The sequence below is a fragment of the Apteryx mantelli genome, chromosome 2 (assembly GCF_036417845.1).
Source record: "Apteryx mantelli isolate bAptMan1 chromosome 2, bAptMan1.hap1, whole genome shotgun sequence".
Lineage (NCBI taxonomy): Eukaryota > Metazoa > Chordata > Aves > Apterygiformes > Apterygidae > Apteryx > Apteryx mantelli.
This window is the reverse complement of record NC_089979.1, coordinates 34,650,771-34,667,673: the sequence shown is the minus strand read 5'-3', so window position 1 is coordinate 34,667,673 and position 16,903 is coordinate 34,650,771. Positions and strand designations below refer to the sequence as shown.

At 36.5% G+C, this 16,903-nt stretch overlaps 1 protein-coding gene across 1 annotated transcript in view; it reads right to left on the bottom strand.

Annotated features, from left to right (window-relative positions):
* Positions 1-4,351: 4,351 nt before the first annotated feature.
* RGS20 (regulator of G protein signaling 20) overlaps positions 4,352-16,903 on the bottom strand; it is a 41,812-nt gene continuing 29,260 nt past the window's right edge. Inside the window, exons 2-5 of the mRNA XM_013954659.2 lie at positions 13,374-13,522; positions 6,871-6,957; positions 5,784-6,018; positions 4,352-4,558 (exon numbers count right to left, since the gene is read on the bottom strand). Coding sequence (XP_013810113.2) covers positions 4,370-4,558; positions 5,784-6,018; positions 6,871-6,957; positions 13,374-13,522 — 660 coding nt within the window. The 3' untranslated portion in view covers positions 4,352-4,369. The remainder of the gene's footprint in view (positions 4,559-5,783; positions 6,019-6,870; positions 6,958-13,373; positions 13,523-16,903) is intronic.

Sequence of the window (16,903 nt, the reverse complement as noted above, 5' to 3'; positions counted from 1 at the left end):
AAAGAATATAGGTGTCTAAATTCTATTCATGCTTCATTTGGGTACCCAAATCCAAAGTAAAAACTGCTCAACAGTGAGCTCTGGATGCACCTTCGTTCAGCAGGTGCTTCAGTTCTCCCAATTGCCTGAAGTTGTCCTCCTCTACCAGAGAGGATACAAAGCCTAAAGAATGTGTAGGAGAAGTTGTCAGATGTGGGGCTGGAATCATATCTCACTTTCCCAGATGCTTGGCTTACCTACTCAGTCATACCATGACTGGCCCAGTACACTGGAGTTTCTTTTATGCAATGAAAGATGTCAACAGGATTGGCGATGAATCTCTCTCATCCACAAATAGCTTTAACAAGCTCCTTTAGTATCCTTAGGGATGTTTGAATCCTCTTGAGCAAAAGAGACTTGAACACAGTTGCCCTATAGTCTAAGCTAATATTTTAACACTATTACAGAAGAAGAGGTGGTTCTATTCCTCTTAAAATTGGGGAAAGAAAAGATTTTTAAGAAGTGTCATTTTTCTTCAATAAGATAGGCTGTAGGATTTTGCTCAGAAAACAGTTTTAGCTTCTGGATTCTTAGAAGGCATTTCTTCATATATAACTCTGGTACCTTCCCCAGAAGAAGTGTGGGTTTTAAAATGTCTTGTCCTGAATGATTCTTTTTGACTAAAACTAAACAGAAGGTAAATATTAGCTCAGTGATCTCAACTTTTATGAATCCCATTTTGAAGCCCTGTAGTACTTTCCAGCATTATGGAGGAAGTGCCAGGTTTTTTTATTTTATTTATTTTTTGTCTGGAGTTCTGGGTTCCACTTGTGATCACATACATGAATTTAACTTGCAGTTTAAAATCCATAACAACTCAGGTAGAAATTCAATTCCTCAGTCTGAAGTCTTCATTCCCCCAAAAGTGGTTGTATTACGTTTCAAATGTGTGACCTTTGGAACAGATGATTAGTACTCATCCATATAATTAAATCTAAGGAGTTTCACCTCCTTAAGTAGAATTTCATACCCATGCATATTAGCTTCTGTTTCAATACATCATCAATCAGCTTGAATTATCTTACCCTTTTAAAAGGTTCGGGATTAATTTAGTTATAACATTAGTATAAAAAACCTTCCATTAATGTTGTTATTGAAATGATAGCAGTATACTTGTATTCTCAAGTATTGTTTAGAGCAAACTTGTTTTAAAATTATTTTGTATTGAGACAGTCTTTCTTATTACTTCCTGTGTTTCAGATAGTTTTTTTTTTAATTGGAAAGAATATCTAGGTACGTGGTGCTAGTGTGACAAATTTTAATTTGTCTTTAGAGTATATAGCCTGAAAGGCTCTGCTATAGTCTTTTTTTTTCTTTATTTGTATTGCGCTAATGAATTTGGAATTTAAAGGTCAGTGTAAAGTACAATGTGCTGACTGAAGGAGTCCATACAATTTTAATACTGTTTAGCAGGCTCATAAAAAGAACAGTCTTTAACAGTATGCATGTTCTGTGGGAGTTATTGGTTTGTAAAGTGCAGGCACTGAAGAATTAATATCAGTGGACTGGAAAGTTGTTATAGGTTAATGATATCCTGCAGCTAGATAAATGCCAAGGCAAACCAGCCAGGCTTATTTTCAAGCTAAGCTAAATAGATTTTTGTGATAATTTTGGACTTTAATGAGTTATATATAATATCTTGTGTCAGTGATTGTTTTGTCCTCCTATTAGTGTAACATCTTGTCTATAGTAACTTTTTGATTTCAGTGGAATTCATATTTGCCTGAAAAGACATGTTTGTGCATAATTAGCAAGTATATAGTAATGAAATGCAATTAATAAACTGTCTTCTGTGTGGGTGGGTTTTTTGTTGTTTTTTGTTGTTTTTTTTCTTTAAATCCAGTATTAAACAGCCTCAAAATGACCTAGTATTAGTATTTTTTGTTTTGTTTTTGGGGGAGGGAGGGTGTTAAGAGATACTCTTAGGATATCTAGGGACTAGCATTCTGCCATGGATCTTAGGTATAACCTTAAACCTAAAATACAACATGAAAGTTTAAGGTTTTTCAGGAAGGATCATCACACTGTGGTAATACAGAAGTAAAATGAAAATTGCCTAGACAGTTTTATTTAGCTGTTGGGACACACAGAAAATAAGATTAGAAACTATTATTTTCTTCTTTTAATAATCTGATGTTAACCATAGAACTACCCAAACCAATCCTGTTTTTTCTCCCCTCAATTTCAGTACATCTTTTTCTCAGAGAATAATAATATATATATTGTTTGATATAAAGTCCGATTGTTCAGTTTGTCACCTAACTCTTATTGAAGTATTTTTGCAGGGAAGAGAGATAACTTAAACTAAATCCTCTGTTTCATGAAATGACACAGCTTTGAACTTCTTTGATGCACGACACTGATCTTTCCAACAAACTGACTTTGACCTAGTTAAACTTACTTTGTCAGTTTTAGAACAGCCTTACCCAAACTGATTAAAACAGTAAGTACAGCATTGGCAGTTTGAGTGTAAGCTCCCTGTGAATGCTGCCAGTTTGATCTTTTGCTGAAGTTACTACCTATCATCCAATACTTAATGTAAACTGAGATTGTATTGAGAGTGTATTGCGTATGTGATAAATTGATAATGATGATGTATTAGGCAGTGGCAACCACTAACTGGACCGTGCCTTAACTAGTAGTACATGAAAGGGCTTCCCTTTAACCTTTTTTTTTTTTCTGAGATGACATAATGGCTTGCTTTTTTTTTTTTTTTATCTTACCTTGTGTCAGCTCTTCTCCCATGATACTGTATAATGAAAAAGCTTGTTATTATTTGTTTGATATGTTTTCCCCTTCTTGAATCAACACTTGTCTCCTGCCTAGTGCATTGAGGAAGCAAATAAATTGGTTTCTTAAATTCTGCCTATTTCCCTTTTTCAGAGAGAGGAAGTCCCGTTTTGTCCTTTTCATAGTGCTGGAATTAGGCAAATAGTAGGCTGTAGAAAGATTACAGTAATGTCACTGAACTATGGCTGTATAATTCTCTCCTGTTAAGGTTGTTTTTTTTTTTTCTTTCTTACTGTTCCCCTTTTGTCCATGTACTAATATGCCATATGTCATTTGGTTCATTAAAATGAATGTGTTGGGGAAAAATAGAATTTAACAGAAGTTTACTGTAAACTCCAAATTTTAATATAGTGGGATTGTAACAAATCTCATAAAGAAGTTATTAGAATAACAGATCTACAAATAGATTATGCAGATTTGACTTATTTTCTTCCTAGAACTTCTGCTGATTACCAATTTTGAGGTACACAAAAATGCTTATAGGGAGATATCTGTCAAAAATCAAGTGTAATGCTTTGGGGATAATGTAAATGAACATGGTTTATTAGTAGATAGAGCTATTGCTTTTCTTTTGGACAGTCTGAAATAATGCCTTATCAGCACCCAATAGTTCTAGCTTCTTTCTCTTGTCAATGAAATATATGAATGTCTGTAAAATAAACATGTCATATAACTGGGGAGAACTTAATGTGTACAAATGCAAGATGGTGGATACTGCCAGTCTCTCAAGAACAAGTAGTGAAATGTTTTTTACATCTACCTGCAGAGTGAAGAGAACAATACATGAGAATTCTTGTGCTTTATTTAAGAATTTAAATGCCCAGACTCTTCCTACTCTTATGTAAATAATTTATAAACATCAACAGTATGAACTTAAAAATGCTTTCAGCAGATTGTTGGTAGTAAAATAACACTTTTTCAGGAAAAAGTTGTTGTTTTTTTTTATAGGCAGCATTATTTCAACCATTAGCTTTCATAAACTTGAGGTTGCCATGCTGATTTTCATTAGCCCACTGCATATCTGTTAAACACATATTCTAAAACAAGTGGAGTATACCTGTGCCAGGTACGACTTGTACAATATGTGAAACTTCAGTCTAGGGTAGCCCAGATATTGACAGCACAACTGTTTTTATTTTGGTCACAGTATGGATGGGGCAACTGGTTTGACTTTCAACTCTAGCACTCCACTTAAAAATAAAATTTAGTTTTTATGCTCAATTGGCAATTGTACTTTGGAGATATGTCCCTTTATAAGAGATTTGTGTCCGAGTTGCATGCTGCATTGTAAAAAATACTTTTTCTTTAAACATTAACATTTTATCTTCTTTCTCTTCATTCCCTTTTGCAAAGGAATACTTATTTTGATCAGAAACTGTAGTTAGCTGCAGTGTCAGAGCCTTGTGTAGATTTAAAACAGTCTGTATTAAAAATTGCCTGAGTTATTTTCAGGTAAATATCTGGTTAACTCTAAATTTCCTGTTGATTGATGTAGCCCAGAGTCCATTTGTTTTAAAATAAATACACTTAAGAAAGAATCCTATGCTTCAATGGATTTTTCAGATAAGGACTGAAGCAAGTCCTTATAAATAGCAGAGTTCATAAACCGTGGGTAGGAGTCTCTGTGCATTAAGGTATAAATTTGAAGCTGTGCGTCATCGAAGGTATGTTGTGAGGGTTCCAGCATGTTTCGGTTAATAACTTCTCTTACTCTGGAGTCCAGACTGACCTGCAAGTTAAAACAAAAAGTCATGTAAATGGCAGTAGTGTGTAGTACACATGATTTTTTCAGCTCTTTTGGCTTGAAAAAAGCAGCCTTTGTTAACCATTTCAGTTGGCATCCTTCAAGAGTGTAAAGACTGTTAAATATACATAGGCTAAAAATGGCTGTATTCAAATTTTGTAGTAGTAATCTGTCGAGTATGGTTAAAAGAATTCTCTCACTAAGGAAACCTTATTTTGAACGATGCTGCCTGAAATACCATTATTACTAAAACTTGTGAGACTGGTAGAATTTTATTTTCCAGACCAATTTCCTTATCTGTAGTAGAGTTGATTTGTAATTTTTTGTGACATTTTGTTTCCTTGGGAATTAGCACTGTTGTAAAGAGACTGAATTCAGAGTGAGTAGTATTACGCAAAAGGAAACTGTAACCTAGGAAGCTGTTGATTAATCAAATTCCTATGTTAAAAAGCAGGATGAACTGAATATAAACATCAAGTAGCTATATAATGCTTCCATACGTGCAATGTTTTGATCTCTCTCCTCCCCCCCATCCCCCGCAAGGCAATGGTCTCTGTAGACGTTAGCGTTACTGGAATAGACCGATTAGATTAAATATTGTTTTTATCTGCACAAGTACAGTTTGCACCACAATCAATTAAGTTACGAATTTTGCAAGGAAGTTAGAAGGTTTAAAATTCCAGCCTCTTTGTAGGATAATGTTCAAACTACGAACTGATATGTCTTTGACATGTGACCTATTTGCTAACAGGGAAGTGACAGGTAGCTTTGAAAAATTTCAGTCAGTTTTTTGATCTATATTGTATTTTGTCAGCTACTCTGTGAGCAATTTATTTGTGCTGTGTGGCAAACAACAGACTTACTGTGCTTTTAAAGCATCCCCCACCCCTTCTTAATGCAAAGAGAAAAGAAATTGGTTTGTCCAGCAAATAAAATTTGTTTGAGCAAGGATGAAGTCTTCATCTGTACCTTTGTTGTGCCTCAAATGAAAGACTTCGCATTAGTGTGCCTGGGTAGCAGTATGAACAGTTTTCTAACAGCAAGTGAAAATAGTTTTGACCGTCTCACCTCAATGTTGGGTTTGCTTTTTTTTTCCTTCTAAATCTCTGCTTATTAGCAGTGGAATGCATAGAAAAAATATCCTTGGGTGTTTTTGTGGCTTTAACTGTGCAAAGCAGCATCAAAGAATGTATTGGGGAAAGCAATGTACCTCTTTTGGAGAAAGGATAGAAATATAATCTTCATAAATTAGTCTTGCTTTTTCTTCAATGACACTTTCGTTGGATTCTTGTTTTAGTTCCTCACAGGCCATCCAGAAAAGCATGTTTTCCTCACTGAATTCGGTTCGGAGAAATTCGCGGAAAGCATTTCTACCAGCTGGAGTAAGCATTAGTTTGTCAAATGACTGAGCCCAGGCATTTACTTCTTCAAGTGTAGGAGCAGGGCTTGAGGAAGAAAGAGAGGACAAGAAAAGAGAAATGACTGACTGCTACTTAAGCTATTTTCACCTGGCAGAAGGCATCTGCCATCATGTTGGAACAAAAATACAAGGTTCATGTGGCTCTAATTCCTCACCTGAACTACCCAAGTGCAAACTCTACTAAATGTAATTATAAGATGCTTTTTGAAAGTGGGCTTATCAAAAGCTCAGGCACAGATGATTGTCTGGGCTTTGATGCAGAAATTCCAGTTTATTGCTCAAAGTAATTGCAGCAAAGTCCCTCTACAACCAGTAAGTGGGATTTTTTTCTACACATAATAGTCCTTGTTGAATCATTGTTAAAAATTGAATGAAAATACTCAGAAAGCAGCGTGGAGCCAAATATAAAAGGCACCCTCCTGTCTGTTGTGGTTTTGCAGGTGCTCCTACCTGTTTGAGCAATTCTGAAGAGACAGTTGTGTGACTCTTGAGAGGACCTCAGTTCCCCTTTGTATTTATTCTTTGTGTAAGGCTGAGCACTGCCAGTTGGCTTGGTTAAATACTTGCTGGGTGGGAAAAGGATGAATTTAACAATTATTTCAGAAAAAAGGGAGACTGTTTACTATGCTTTTTTGATTTCCCGTGTTATGAAAGTTGTGATGTGGTTACATGCTGCATATAAATAAGATAAAAGATTATAGATCAAACCTTTGGTTCCTTATGAGTTAGAGACATGACTACAAATTCATTTTAAATGACATATGGATAATAATAGCTATTTGAATATTTCAGGTAACTTACTTCAAACATTCACTGTGGTTTGATTTGTTTGTTTGTTTCATTTTTAGTTTAATATAATGCTTAATAAAGACTGTACCTTTCCTCGCAATTTGGAATACCCTCTGCTTGGAGTTCATGGGATGTTCTTCTTGCTCTCTCTTCATCTTGATTTCTAACAGTAAGACTGCAAGATAGAAAATAAAAATTTAGTTAACTTTATAAAGGTAGAGGCTGAACCTACACCAGATGCTTCACCTCTAATATTTTACAAAATTCAGCTAAAGGAAAAGAAGCTATGAGTAGCCATATGACCATAGTTATACTCTTGACAGTAGTTTTACACTTGTGTAAATCTGGTGAGCTTTAACATAGCTGATCACTGTTCAAAATTGTATCACGTAGGCTTTCTATTCAGGGTTAATTTATGTATACATGAGTACCCCTTATCAGGTACCAAAGCCATATGTATTCCATGCAGGCTTATTATGCTGTATTTTGTGTGCTTGATGGAATGGTTTTATGCGAGTTAGACTTCAAGAGGTTTTTGGAACGATGATTCTTTGTGGGGTATTTTTTATATCCACAGGGCATGATGAGTGCCAGGTGTGGAATGATGACACTGTTACAAGAAAGCCAGAGTTTAGCAACTGGAGCTCGAGTTTTAAGCAAGATAGACACCTTTATATATGGATGTTGGATGTATTAAACATCTTTCAGAGTTCAAGTGTAGACATACCTACATAGTACGGTTATTGATTGCCTCCTTGAGAAAATGGTAGTGTATGCTTCAAAAACTAAGGCCCAGAGCAAAAAATAAGCAAATACATCATTGCTAACTATCACTTTGATTATGTCTGACTAGAAATGAGTATTAGTTTGTTGGTCTTTGTAGTATTAAAGAACAAATAAATGTTTGCTGCAGTCACTAGTGATCACTGAGAAATTGTTTTTGATGTCCCTCAGAAGGGCAGGTGTCAACCCCTGCTGCTCTGATCAAATGCTAATTTAGCTAACTGTAGTTGTTAAAAATTCCTTTTATAGTTTCAGCTACTGAGGATTCTTTTTCTTTAAAGCTTAATTTCAGAACGTGCATATCTCCTTTTAGGGAATGATGGCTGTATTCCAGTTCATAGATAATCATAGTTCAGTGAGAAATAACTCATACATGCATGTGCATGCACCCAGATACATTCATATAATGTGTAAAGCTGCTTAAGATTTGTCAAGAAAAAAAGGTCCTAGTGAACTATAATCCATAATTTATATGAACCAGGTCCTCCAGCTGAAATAAAGCAATAAAGCTGTTATAATTTCTAGGAAAATATAATACCCAATTTCTTCATTTATTATCTTACCTTTCTTTAGTGTAAGTTTGTTGCTTTAGTCCTTAGGAATCTCATTCATCTATAGCAAGGCTTTTTGTTAACCAATTGATTTTTTCCTTTCCTTGCTTCCTCTTAAACTCACGGCTTTGTCATATTTGCAGCCTTACTACTTACTGGTTATCTCCTCTTGCTCTCTCCAGTGTTAGTCCATAATCTGCAGAGACCTTCCTGGAGGATGGAGAATTTAAACATTTTAAGGCTTAAGGAGAGTGGCTGGAGGTTGGCAAGAGAGAAGAGAGATGCTTTTCTCTTTACCAATGGAGTCCATGCATTGAAAAGGTGGGGAACCTTTCCTGTTACCAAGTTGGATAGCAATCATGTTACTTATTGTAAATTCATTTTTTTGTGCAAAATCTGAACCATACATTCAAACCAATGAACTATTCAATTTCACCTTTTCAGTAAAGCAAGCAAGCAGTTAAAGAATGTTAGCGCTGTATTGTATTTGGGGTGTATTGAACCCAGTCCTATATTATACTTGTTGCCACTGATTCTGGCATTTTTTTAATATGAAAAATGAGTATATCATGGATTACACACACATGCACGCACACATGTAGTAATATGTTTGTCAAAGTTTTCGCAGAGTGAGGGGGGCCAACAGATCGAAAAAGGACTACAGTCTTCATAGGATAATATATGCAATGGAAAAAGGCATAAGAAATAACAAAAGCTTTTTTAAGAAGAATGTGCCATGCCTTACAAAATGCCCTTGGAGATAGGCTGACTCCCTAGAAATGTACAGGTAAAGAGCAAAAAGACTGAATGTGTGCAATGCTGTCTTCTCAAGTAGAGCAACAAGCTGGAGGCTTGAATTTTGGTTGTAGGAACAAACACAGGCTCTGAGCTTCCGGGTTATGAGGCTCATTTCACCATTTCTTCATTCTAAATCTACTATTAGGAGGATGCTGAATGCTGGATGTTCTGCAACTCAGCTGCATGACTCATGTAGACTGTTATTTTTATTCTTGTTCATATTTTTTCTGTTCAAAGTACTTGAGCTATTTTGAGGAAAGGCTTTATGAATGGGGAATAGCTTAATTGCAGTTTGTTTTGCATTTCTTGCTACTAGAAAACAATTGTTCTCAAAAAAAAAAAATCAGAAATTATTTTAAAGCTAAAACAGGCTGCTCTGTTTTGTAGCCTCTACCAGTTCCCAGATGATTTTGAAATGCAAGTAGAAATTATAAGCATCATGAAATTTGGGTAATTTCATACAGCCTATTGAGTAAATTACTTTCTTTGAATTGTTTGAATAGTGAGGTGTACAGAAAATGAACGTCCTTGGGAATATCAGGTAAAATGGCAAAAAAGCAGTTTAGCAACAATTTAAAAGATAAAATGCAAATTTTATGTGCTCTGTCTGTAGATAAATCCCTCTCCCTCACTCCCCCTCTCTCTGCCACTCCTTGTCTCTGCCGCTCCCTCTCTCTGTCTCTCTGTCGCTCGTCGCTCTGTCTCTCTCTCTGTCTCTGTGTATGTGTAATATGCAGCTCTAGATTGTCATCTGAAGAGTTGTCAGTGCACTGGAATTTGTATGGTGATGCTTTAATTTAGGCACCATTCTGCAGGGTATCAAACGCTGATCCTGAACAGGCACAATACTTAAGTACATATTTACCTCTAAACACCCGCTGGAAAGCTTTATAGGATCAGAGCCAGAGCACTTAGCACCTTGCAAAATAAAGCCCTAGGTCCTTACAAAATATTCACTATTTGCATTAGAAAGGGCAGAACTGGTTATCTAAGCTTCTGATTATTGAAAGCTGAGTGCCAATAGCAAGGGAATGATCAGCCTGCTCTTACCTTGCTTGTAATGTTCTTGTAATGTCCTGAAAGCACTTGCTGCTGGCTGCTCTCAGAAAAAAATGGTAGAATAGAGTCCTTGCCTGGCCACTAAGGTTATTCTGTGACTTTTTCCTTTCTCCTCAATGCCAGGTTTGCTTGCCTTGAAGTGTTTCTGTATGATGGATGTTTCCGTATGTTTCTGTATGGTAGATTTATAGTGCATTTATAAGAAGCACTCAGCTTGCTCTCAGTGCTTTGGTTGAATTGCTGTGGCTTTTTAAGACTTTATTTTTCTTTATTTCAGTGCAAATGCTGGTCTCACCCATTAATTACTACTGGCCCCAGACAGACACAAAACTTTGAGTATGGCAGGTTTTACCTTCAATTTTGAGTGAAATGACTTGGATCTGGCAGAGTTGATATCTGAGATAAGATGAACGCATTATTCCTTTATTAAGGAATGAAGCAATGTTTTTCCCTTGCTTGCTTTGCATCCCCAGTGTGTTTTTGTCCTTAATGCCCTGTAGCAGGAGTTATTGTAAATTACATTCTGCATAATTCCTTGTCTTCAGCAAATAATGCGCACAATATTTAAAGTCTCTAATCCCAAGGATATTAGCTTCATATGAATAGCAGGTGCCATGAGTTGACAGCGCTAGTTAATGGCAACAGGTAAACTTGACATTAAAACAAAACAAAAAAAGAAGTTCTGGAGATGTGGTTATTAGTTCTGGCCTACAAATTATTTCAGCTACTCCTAATTCCATTTAACACAGTCTATGCTGTTCATTATGTCCCAGCCCTAAATCTAAAACTGTTAAATGTTCTGGTATTGCTTTTTTTCTGGAAGCCCTGATGAAGCTCAAGAGAGCTTCAAGAGGAGGACCTAGTCCTCCTGCGCAAAACAAAGCTTCCACTACACAGTAACAAAACAGAAGCAATAATAATATAAAATTCCAAGGCATAAGGTAGTGAGAAGCAACTGAAAGATGGCTTAAAAACTGCTTCTGACTGTGAGTATTGCTTGTCTTATTCAAGAGCACAATGTCAAATGTTTTCTTCTAATTAATATGTCTTGTATGTGCATAAAGTGTTCGTTTGGTACGTGGTATATCAGCTGAGAACTGACAGTTCAATGAAAATGCCAAGACCAACCAGTTCTTACATAGCTAGAAACAAAAGATACCATGAAATAAAAATTTGGGAAGACGAATAATTCTATTGTTCATTTTGTCTCAAAGAAAAGGTAAAACAGCAGGATATTTCCTCGCACCTGCAGTTGCATGGGACTGGTTAGGTTTGGGCCTGTTCCTTCAACTGCTTACATGTTATATGCTCTGACCCTGAGTACTAATTTGGACAATAAAAAGACAAGGATTTTTCTGAGCCAAAAGCCTAGGCCTGAGCCAAACAATGCTATAGCCTTAGAAGAGTAAGCACTGAATGCTTTTAAAGTGAATCAAACCTGTCCATCTGTTGCCTCTTGTAGAAAACTTGTGAAGCTGCCTTTTCTTGACATTTATCATATTTGTATAACTGTCTGTACAACAGAACTGTGATGTGACTGGGCTTTTAGATATTACCACACAGAAGTTTAATTACTTTATTTACATAATATGCAATATTTTTAGTTCTTTTTTGGGCTGAAAATAGGTTTGATTTCTGAGATAGGAGTACTGCTTTTGGTACTGTGTAAGATGACACTGTGATAATATGTTATCAGTTTGTCAAAAGTGTATTAGCAGTAGAGCTCCTCTTTGTGTTAATTGAAGTTGTGTAGAAATACTTTAGAGGAAGCTTTGCAAGTTCTTTTTTTTTTTGAAACATGTAGGGATCTCATAAGATTATTCATATTATTTTGGAATCCAGAATTTTGCCTATTTTATATGAAGAGTGTAAGTAGTGGTATTTTGGCTTTTTTAGTGTTTTAATTTGCTAGTGACAGTTCTAGCACAAGAAAAAAAAAAAAGTTATCATTTCCAAAGCTTTCTGAAGCTGCTGGAATTGTATACTTCTACAGTAATATTACATCTGACCCTTATCACCTGGATCTGGATACCTTGATCTAGTTCTTCCTTTTTCAGTATTTTTCATTAGTTTTTAGGATTTGGGAACATTGCTTAATACTTAAGATACACCACTGGGATCAAAGTAATTCTGTGTTCTACACCAGCTTTGCTGATATGGCTTTGGTGAGTTACTCAACATTTCCATATCTTGCTTTCATATGGACAAATGGGATGATAATACCTCCTTACCTAAGCAGTTTTTCTTGGCCTCCCTTTCCCATTTGAGTGAAAAGAGACTTTTAACACAGGGAAGAGAAAGTGGGCATTTAACAGTTTAGACCAATTTAACTAGTTTTTGAGGAGACAAAATCAAACCTAAGGGCTTGAAGAGACAGTTTGGCTTGACTCTATTGATAATGCAAGTCACAGAATTTGATGAGAGGGTGTATCTTTATCAAATCTGAAATGTCTGTATGACCTGTCTTTTAAATCATAGTGTTTTATTTATTTATTTATTTTTATTTTAAAGTCAGTCATAATAACCTCACAGAAGCCACTGGAGATGCCGGATCATCTACAAAATGGGAGTTAATTGCAAGCTTAGCCTGTTTTTTCACCCTTTATTGATAGTATACTGGCTGCTTTTCTGAAGTGCCTATGCTGCTATTTCTAGCACACAATAACTGTTAGGTAGCTTACTCTGGTAAGTTGCAAGTGGTTGGTGCAGTGAGTATATAACTTTGTTTCACGGTAACTTCTGCAAGTCCAATGCTTAATTTACTAATTTATGGGAGCACCTTGGACATTCTTTGTTCCTGTGCAAAATGGGTATGAAATGCTACTAAGCAGAATGGTAATATTGGGCACCTACTTGGTCTGGGGGTGAATGGCTATATGACTAGAACCTATACTAACAAGAGTGTGCAGAGTGAGGATAATGAGGTTTTCTGAAAGGAGGCACATAAGAGGACTCTACAGAACCCTTAATGCCCATAGGATAAGAAAATACTGTTCTTACCATTTTGTTATTCCTTCAGACTAATGTGCTAGCTGGTGCTTCATTAACAAGGGAGTCACTTCCATGCATGTGTGCAGGCAGTTGCACAACCTAGAAGGCGGCTAAGGAAAGAACTAGAATATCTTTACTTTTTAAATTCTACCTTAGTTTTTCTGTTTCCTTTTGGAAATACTGCACAAAGCATTTTTTTCCTTTTTTCTTTTTTTTTTCTTTCCCCAAAACAGTGGGGAAAAATTAAAAGTGAACTGGAGCAGAATGCTGCATTTAGTACTAGAGCACAGTCATCTCTCTTTTAGTCCCAGGTTGTACAAGTTGTTTGGCTCGTGTTGTCCTATACACTGGCTGTCACCTCCCCTCCCCTTCTCTTCTGTTCCCGAGAGGCTTGAATAAGAGAGTGTACCATGAGCAGCTGCAACAGCAGCACCAACAAAAGCAGCAGGCATTGGACCCTCGATTTCCCATGTTGCTTTGTGCCTGTGCAGAGCCTGGGGTCTCCTGGGCTGTAGACATCTGCCGTTTGCGCATCTCCATCCGCTCTGATCCCATGGGCTACAAGAAAGCAAGAGAAGGAGGAAGTAAGTAACATCTGTTTTCTCTCTTTCGTGTTTTGTTTTAAAAATGTTACCAAGAACTACTTAAGGTTGTATCTTCAAAAGAACTGAAAAGCTAAATGCTTGGCTTTTCTCCATAGAAGCTGCTGGGTATTAAATCCTTTGGAAGAAAACACTCATTTTATTTAAGTGCTGTGATGGAAGGCAAGAGGCTAATGAATTCCTGCATGTGGGTGGGGAGTACAAGGAGAAAACAGAAGTGATACAAAGATTGTAAAGGGGAAGTGAGGTCTCTCCTCTCTCTTCTCAGAGGGCTGCAGCTCTTAGGGCATTCATATATAAACCTAGGGATTTCCTGAGGCTTTGACTTCAAGATTTGTCCTGAAAGAAACAATGTAGAACTGAGATAGTTGGAGGCCCTTGTTTCTTTTCTTTCTTTTTTTTCTTTCTTTCTCATGATTAGCTGGTGCACTGGTTTATTGATGCTTGAATGAGACATCTGAGTGCTTTTGAAAACGTGGCCTTTGTGGTGAGTGTTAAGAATGCCTCAGACTTGTTGGTTGTGCCATAACAAAGGGGAAAGGCCAGTTCTTATCTGTCCATAATGGGACCGACTGGCACAATTTTTAACAATGCTTTTTCTGTGGAGAAGGAATTAGGACCTTCTTTGTTTGAAGATGAGGAATTATTTAAGGAGAAAACATATGGCCAGACAGCATTAAGATTTAACATGTCCCCCACCACCACCTGCCCCCGGCCATAATTGGAGACAACATGAAACTAGTTTTTGTGGAAGCACTGGTTGTGGCCTTTGCACTGTTCTAGGAAACCTTTTTGGAGCCTAAATTCTGCAGATTATACAGAGAAGCAGTGCTAATGAAACGACAGTCCCCACTGAAGTCACTGTCCCTTTCTGATGCATCTTTCTGTGAGCTTCAAATTTGCTCTGCAGAACTTGATATGCTGAGGGTTGTGCCATATCTAAGTGACATCTGTGTTTTATAGACAAAATGCCAGCTTGTAAAAGGATTAGTGCATCTTTCCTCATTCTGATTGTATTTGATCTTCGGATACATAACTAGTCATCCTCCTATATCAAGTGATGTCTTTGTGTATAGGTTTTTTCAGGTTGCTACATCATCTTTTGAGGCTGTGACAGTTGTATGGGAACTAAAATTATCTGTTACAGATTATGAGTTATTTTGTATTTGTAATTTATTTCTGGACTTGAAACATCTGAGCTGAATGATGGAGGGTTAAAAGTTGCTTTCCTTTCTAAAACATTCAGTCAGATTTAGGAACTATTATCATTGTAACTTGAGGGAGAATGCACAGATACTGTCACAGACTCTGCAGAAGTGTCAGGAAAAAAGTAGGTTATTTTAGCACAGTACAGCATTAAACTGTGCTGTTTTTTTTCCTGCTGAATTTGTTTTTCTATTATAGAGCTTAATTTTTATTTTGTTTTTGCTAGAACCACCCACTGTCTCGAGAGAAAAATGTATGACATGCTGAGCAGAAGATGCACCTGTTTTGCAGGAGGAATAAATTAGAGGAATAATACACATACAAATGATATTTCATTTTGTGCCTCTGTAGAGCTAATCTGACAGGTACTATCTAAATGTCCAGAAATACAAAATTTTAGTATTAATTTTCTTCCAGGCAAGGGAAAAGTAAAGGAGAGTGGAGATGGGAAGAATACACTTTTTCTCCTCACCTCATCCCACTACCGCTTAATTCAAAGAATCTCTTTCTGGATCCACTGTTACCTTTGCAGATTCTTCTTCAGAACTGTTCTTTGACATTTTAATGAAATGGAAGAATATATAAGTAGCTGTATGGCAAAAGTTGCCCAATAGCATAGTGGTGTTAGTTTCATTTGTGAATCATATGCCTTACTCGAAAGCTTTCTGGTACTATAGGTTTTTATGAATGTTCATCATAAATGATTTATCCCACAGTTTACAGAAAATGAGTGACTGAGCAAAATAAAAATTCAAGACAGTATATCAGATTAAATTATTCATTATCATTCTCCTTTGGCAGATGTATACCAGCTTTCTCATTAAATTAGCAAGCAGTTTTTGGTTATTTATGTAATGAAGATTTTTTTGAAAGATATTTGTAGCAGATAAAGCACAGTTTGATGGTAGAAGAGTTGCATTAGAGTAATGGGAAGCAAAAGGGAAATCACTGGAATATATCTGTTGCTTAAAGGCAGCCCAAGCTTGGATTACAGAACTGTTCAGTGATTATCATGCATGTATTTCCTGCGGGAACTGAGAGGTATATCACACATGTGGCAGGGGTTTGGAGTGGATGACAAACTAATTAGGATGTGATTTTTCTGTGGTGTATTAATAGGAATACTGTGGTAGGATGCGTGAAGTAATTTATACCTGTAGTACTCCCACAGAGGTATCACATTCCAAGAAAGATCTAGGGAACACAAGATGTTTAGAAAATGTGACTTATGCAGAAAGGTCGTAGAAGTTGGAGAACAATAGATCATCATAACTTTTTACTGATCAGAAGATCAATATCCTTTTCAGTTCCCTTTTCTAGATAACAACCCTAACGCCTAGCAACCCTAACTTATATTTCCACCAGGCCTAAGTAATGGGTCAGCTTGGACTAAGTAAAATCAAGGCTAGATAGTGGTTTAGCAAGATAGACAGCAAAGCAGTGGAGCAAGTTCTTACAATGTTGTAGAAACTCCTTTGGTGTTAAGACACATTAGACAAATCAGGCTGGTCCAGGTTCACAGAACAAGTGATGACTAGTCCTGCCCAGTGCTGTTTTGCTAACTTCATTCTTTCCTGCTTTTTAGTGCAGCTCTGGCCCTAAACCAAACTGCAGTCAAGCCCATTGTTCTATATACTGTTTCACTTGGACCAACTCCCTTTGGTCACATAAGCATTATTAACATGCAAGAGAAGCAAATGTTTTCTGTAAGAAGTCTAGCTTTTGTGTTTCATTCTCTAACCAGAACTGTAACATAAAATTCATATGTTCATGTTTGCAGCACAGTATTTGTTGCAAACGTATATCACAATCATGACCATACTGAGACCATGTAATCCAAGCATAATGAAGCCTGAACATACAGTAAAACATAGGCTCTGCCCAAAGGATATGTCATAATTTCATATGTATATTCATGTATATACACTGTTTTTCTGGATTTTCTTGCTTTTTTAAAACAAAAAGCCACAAAAAAAGAGAAAACTGAGGAAACACAAACCCTGCAATTTAGCAGCTGTGTATGGTAACATAAGAAGTTTACCAAGAGCTCCCTATCTGCTGCCTTTGCTCTCCCATAAACTGCTCCTTGCCCGAAATAGATGCAAAGGCACAAATACTGAGTTTGTGCAAG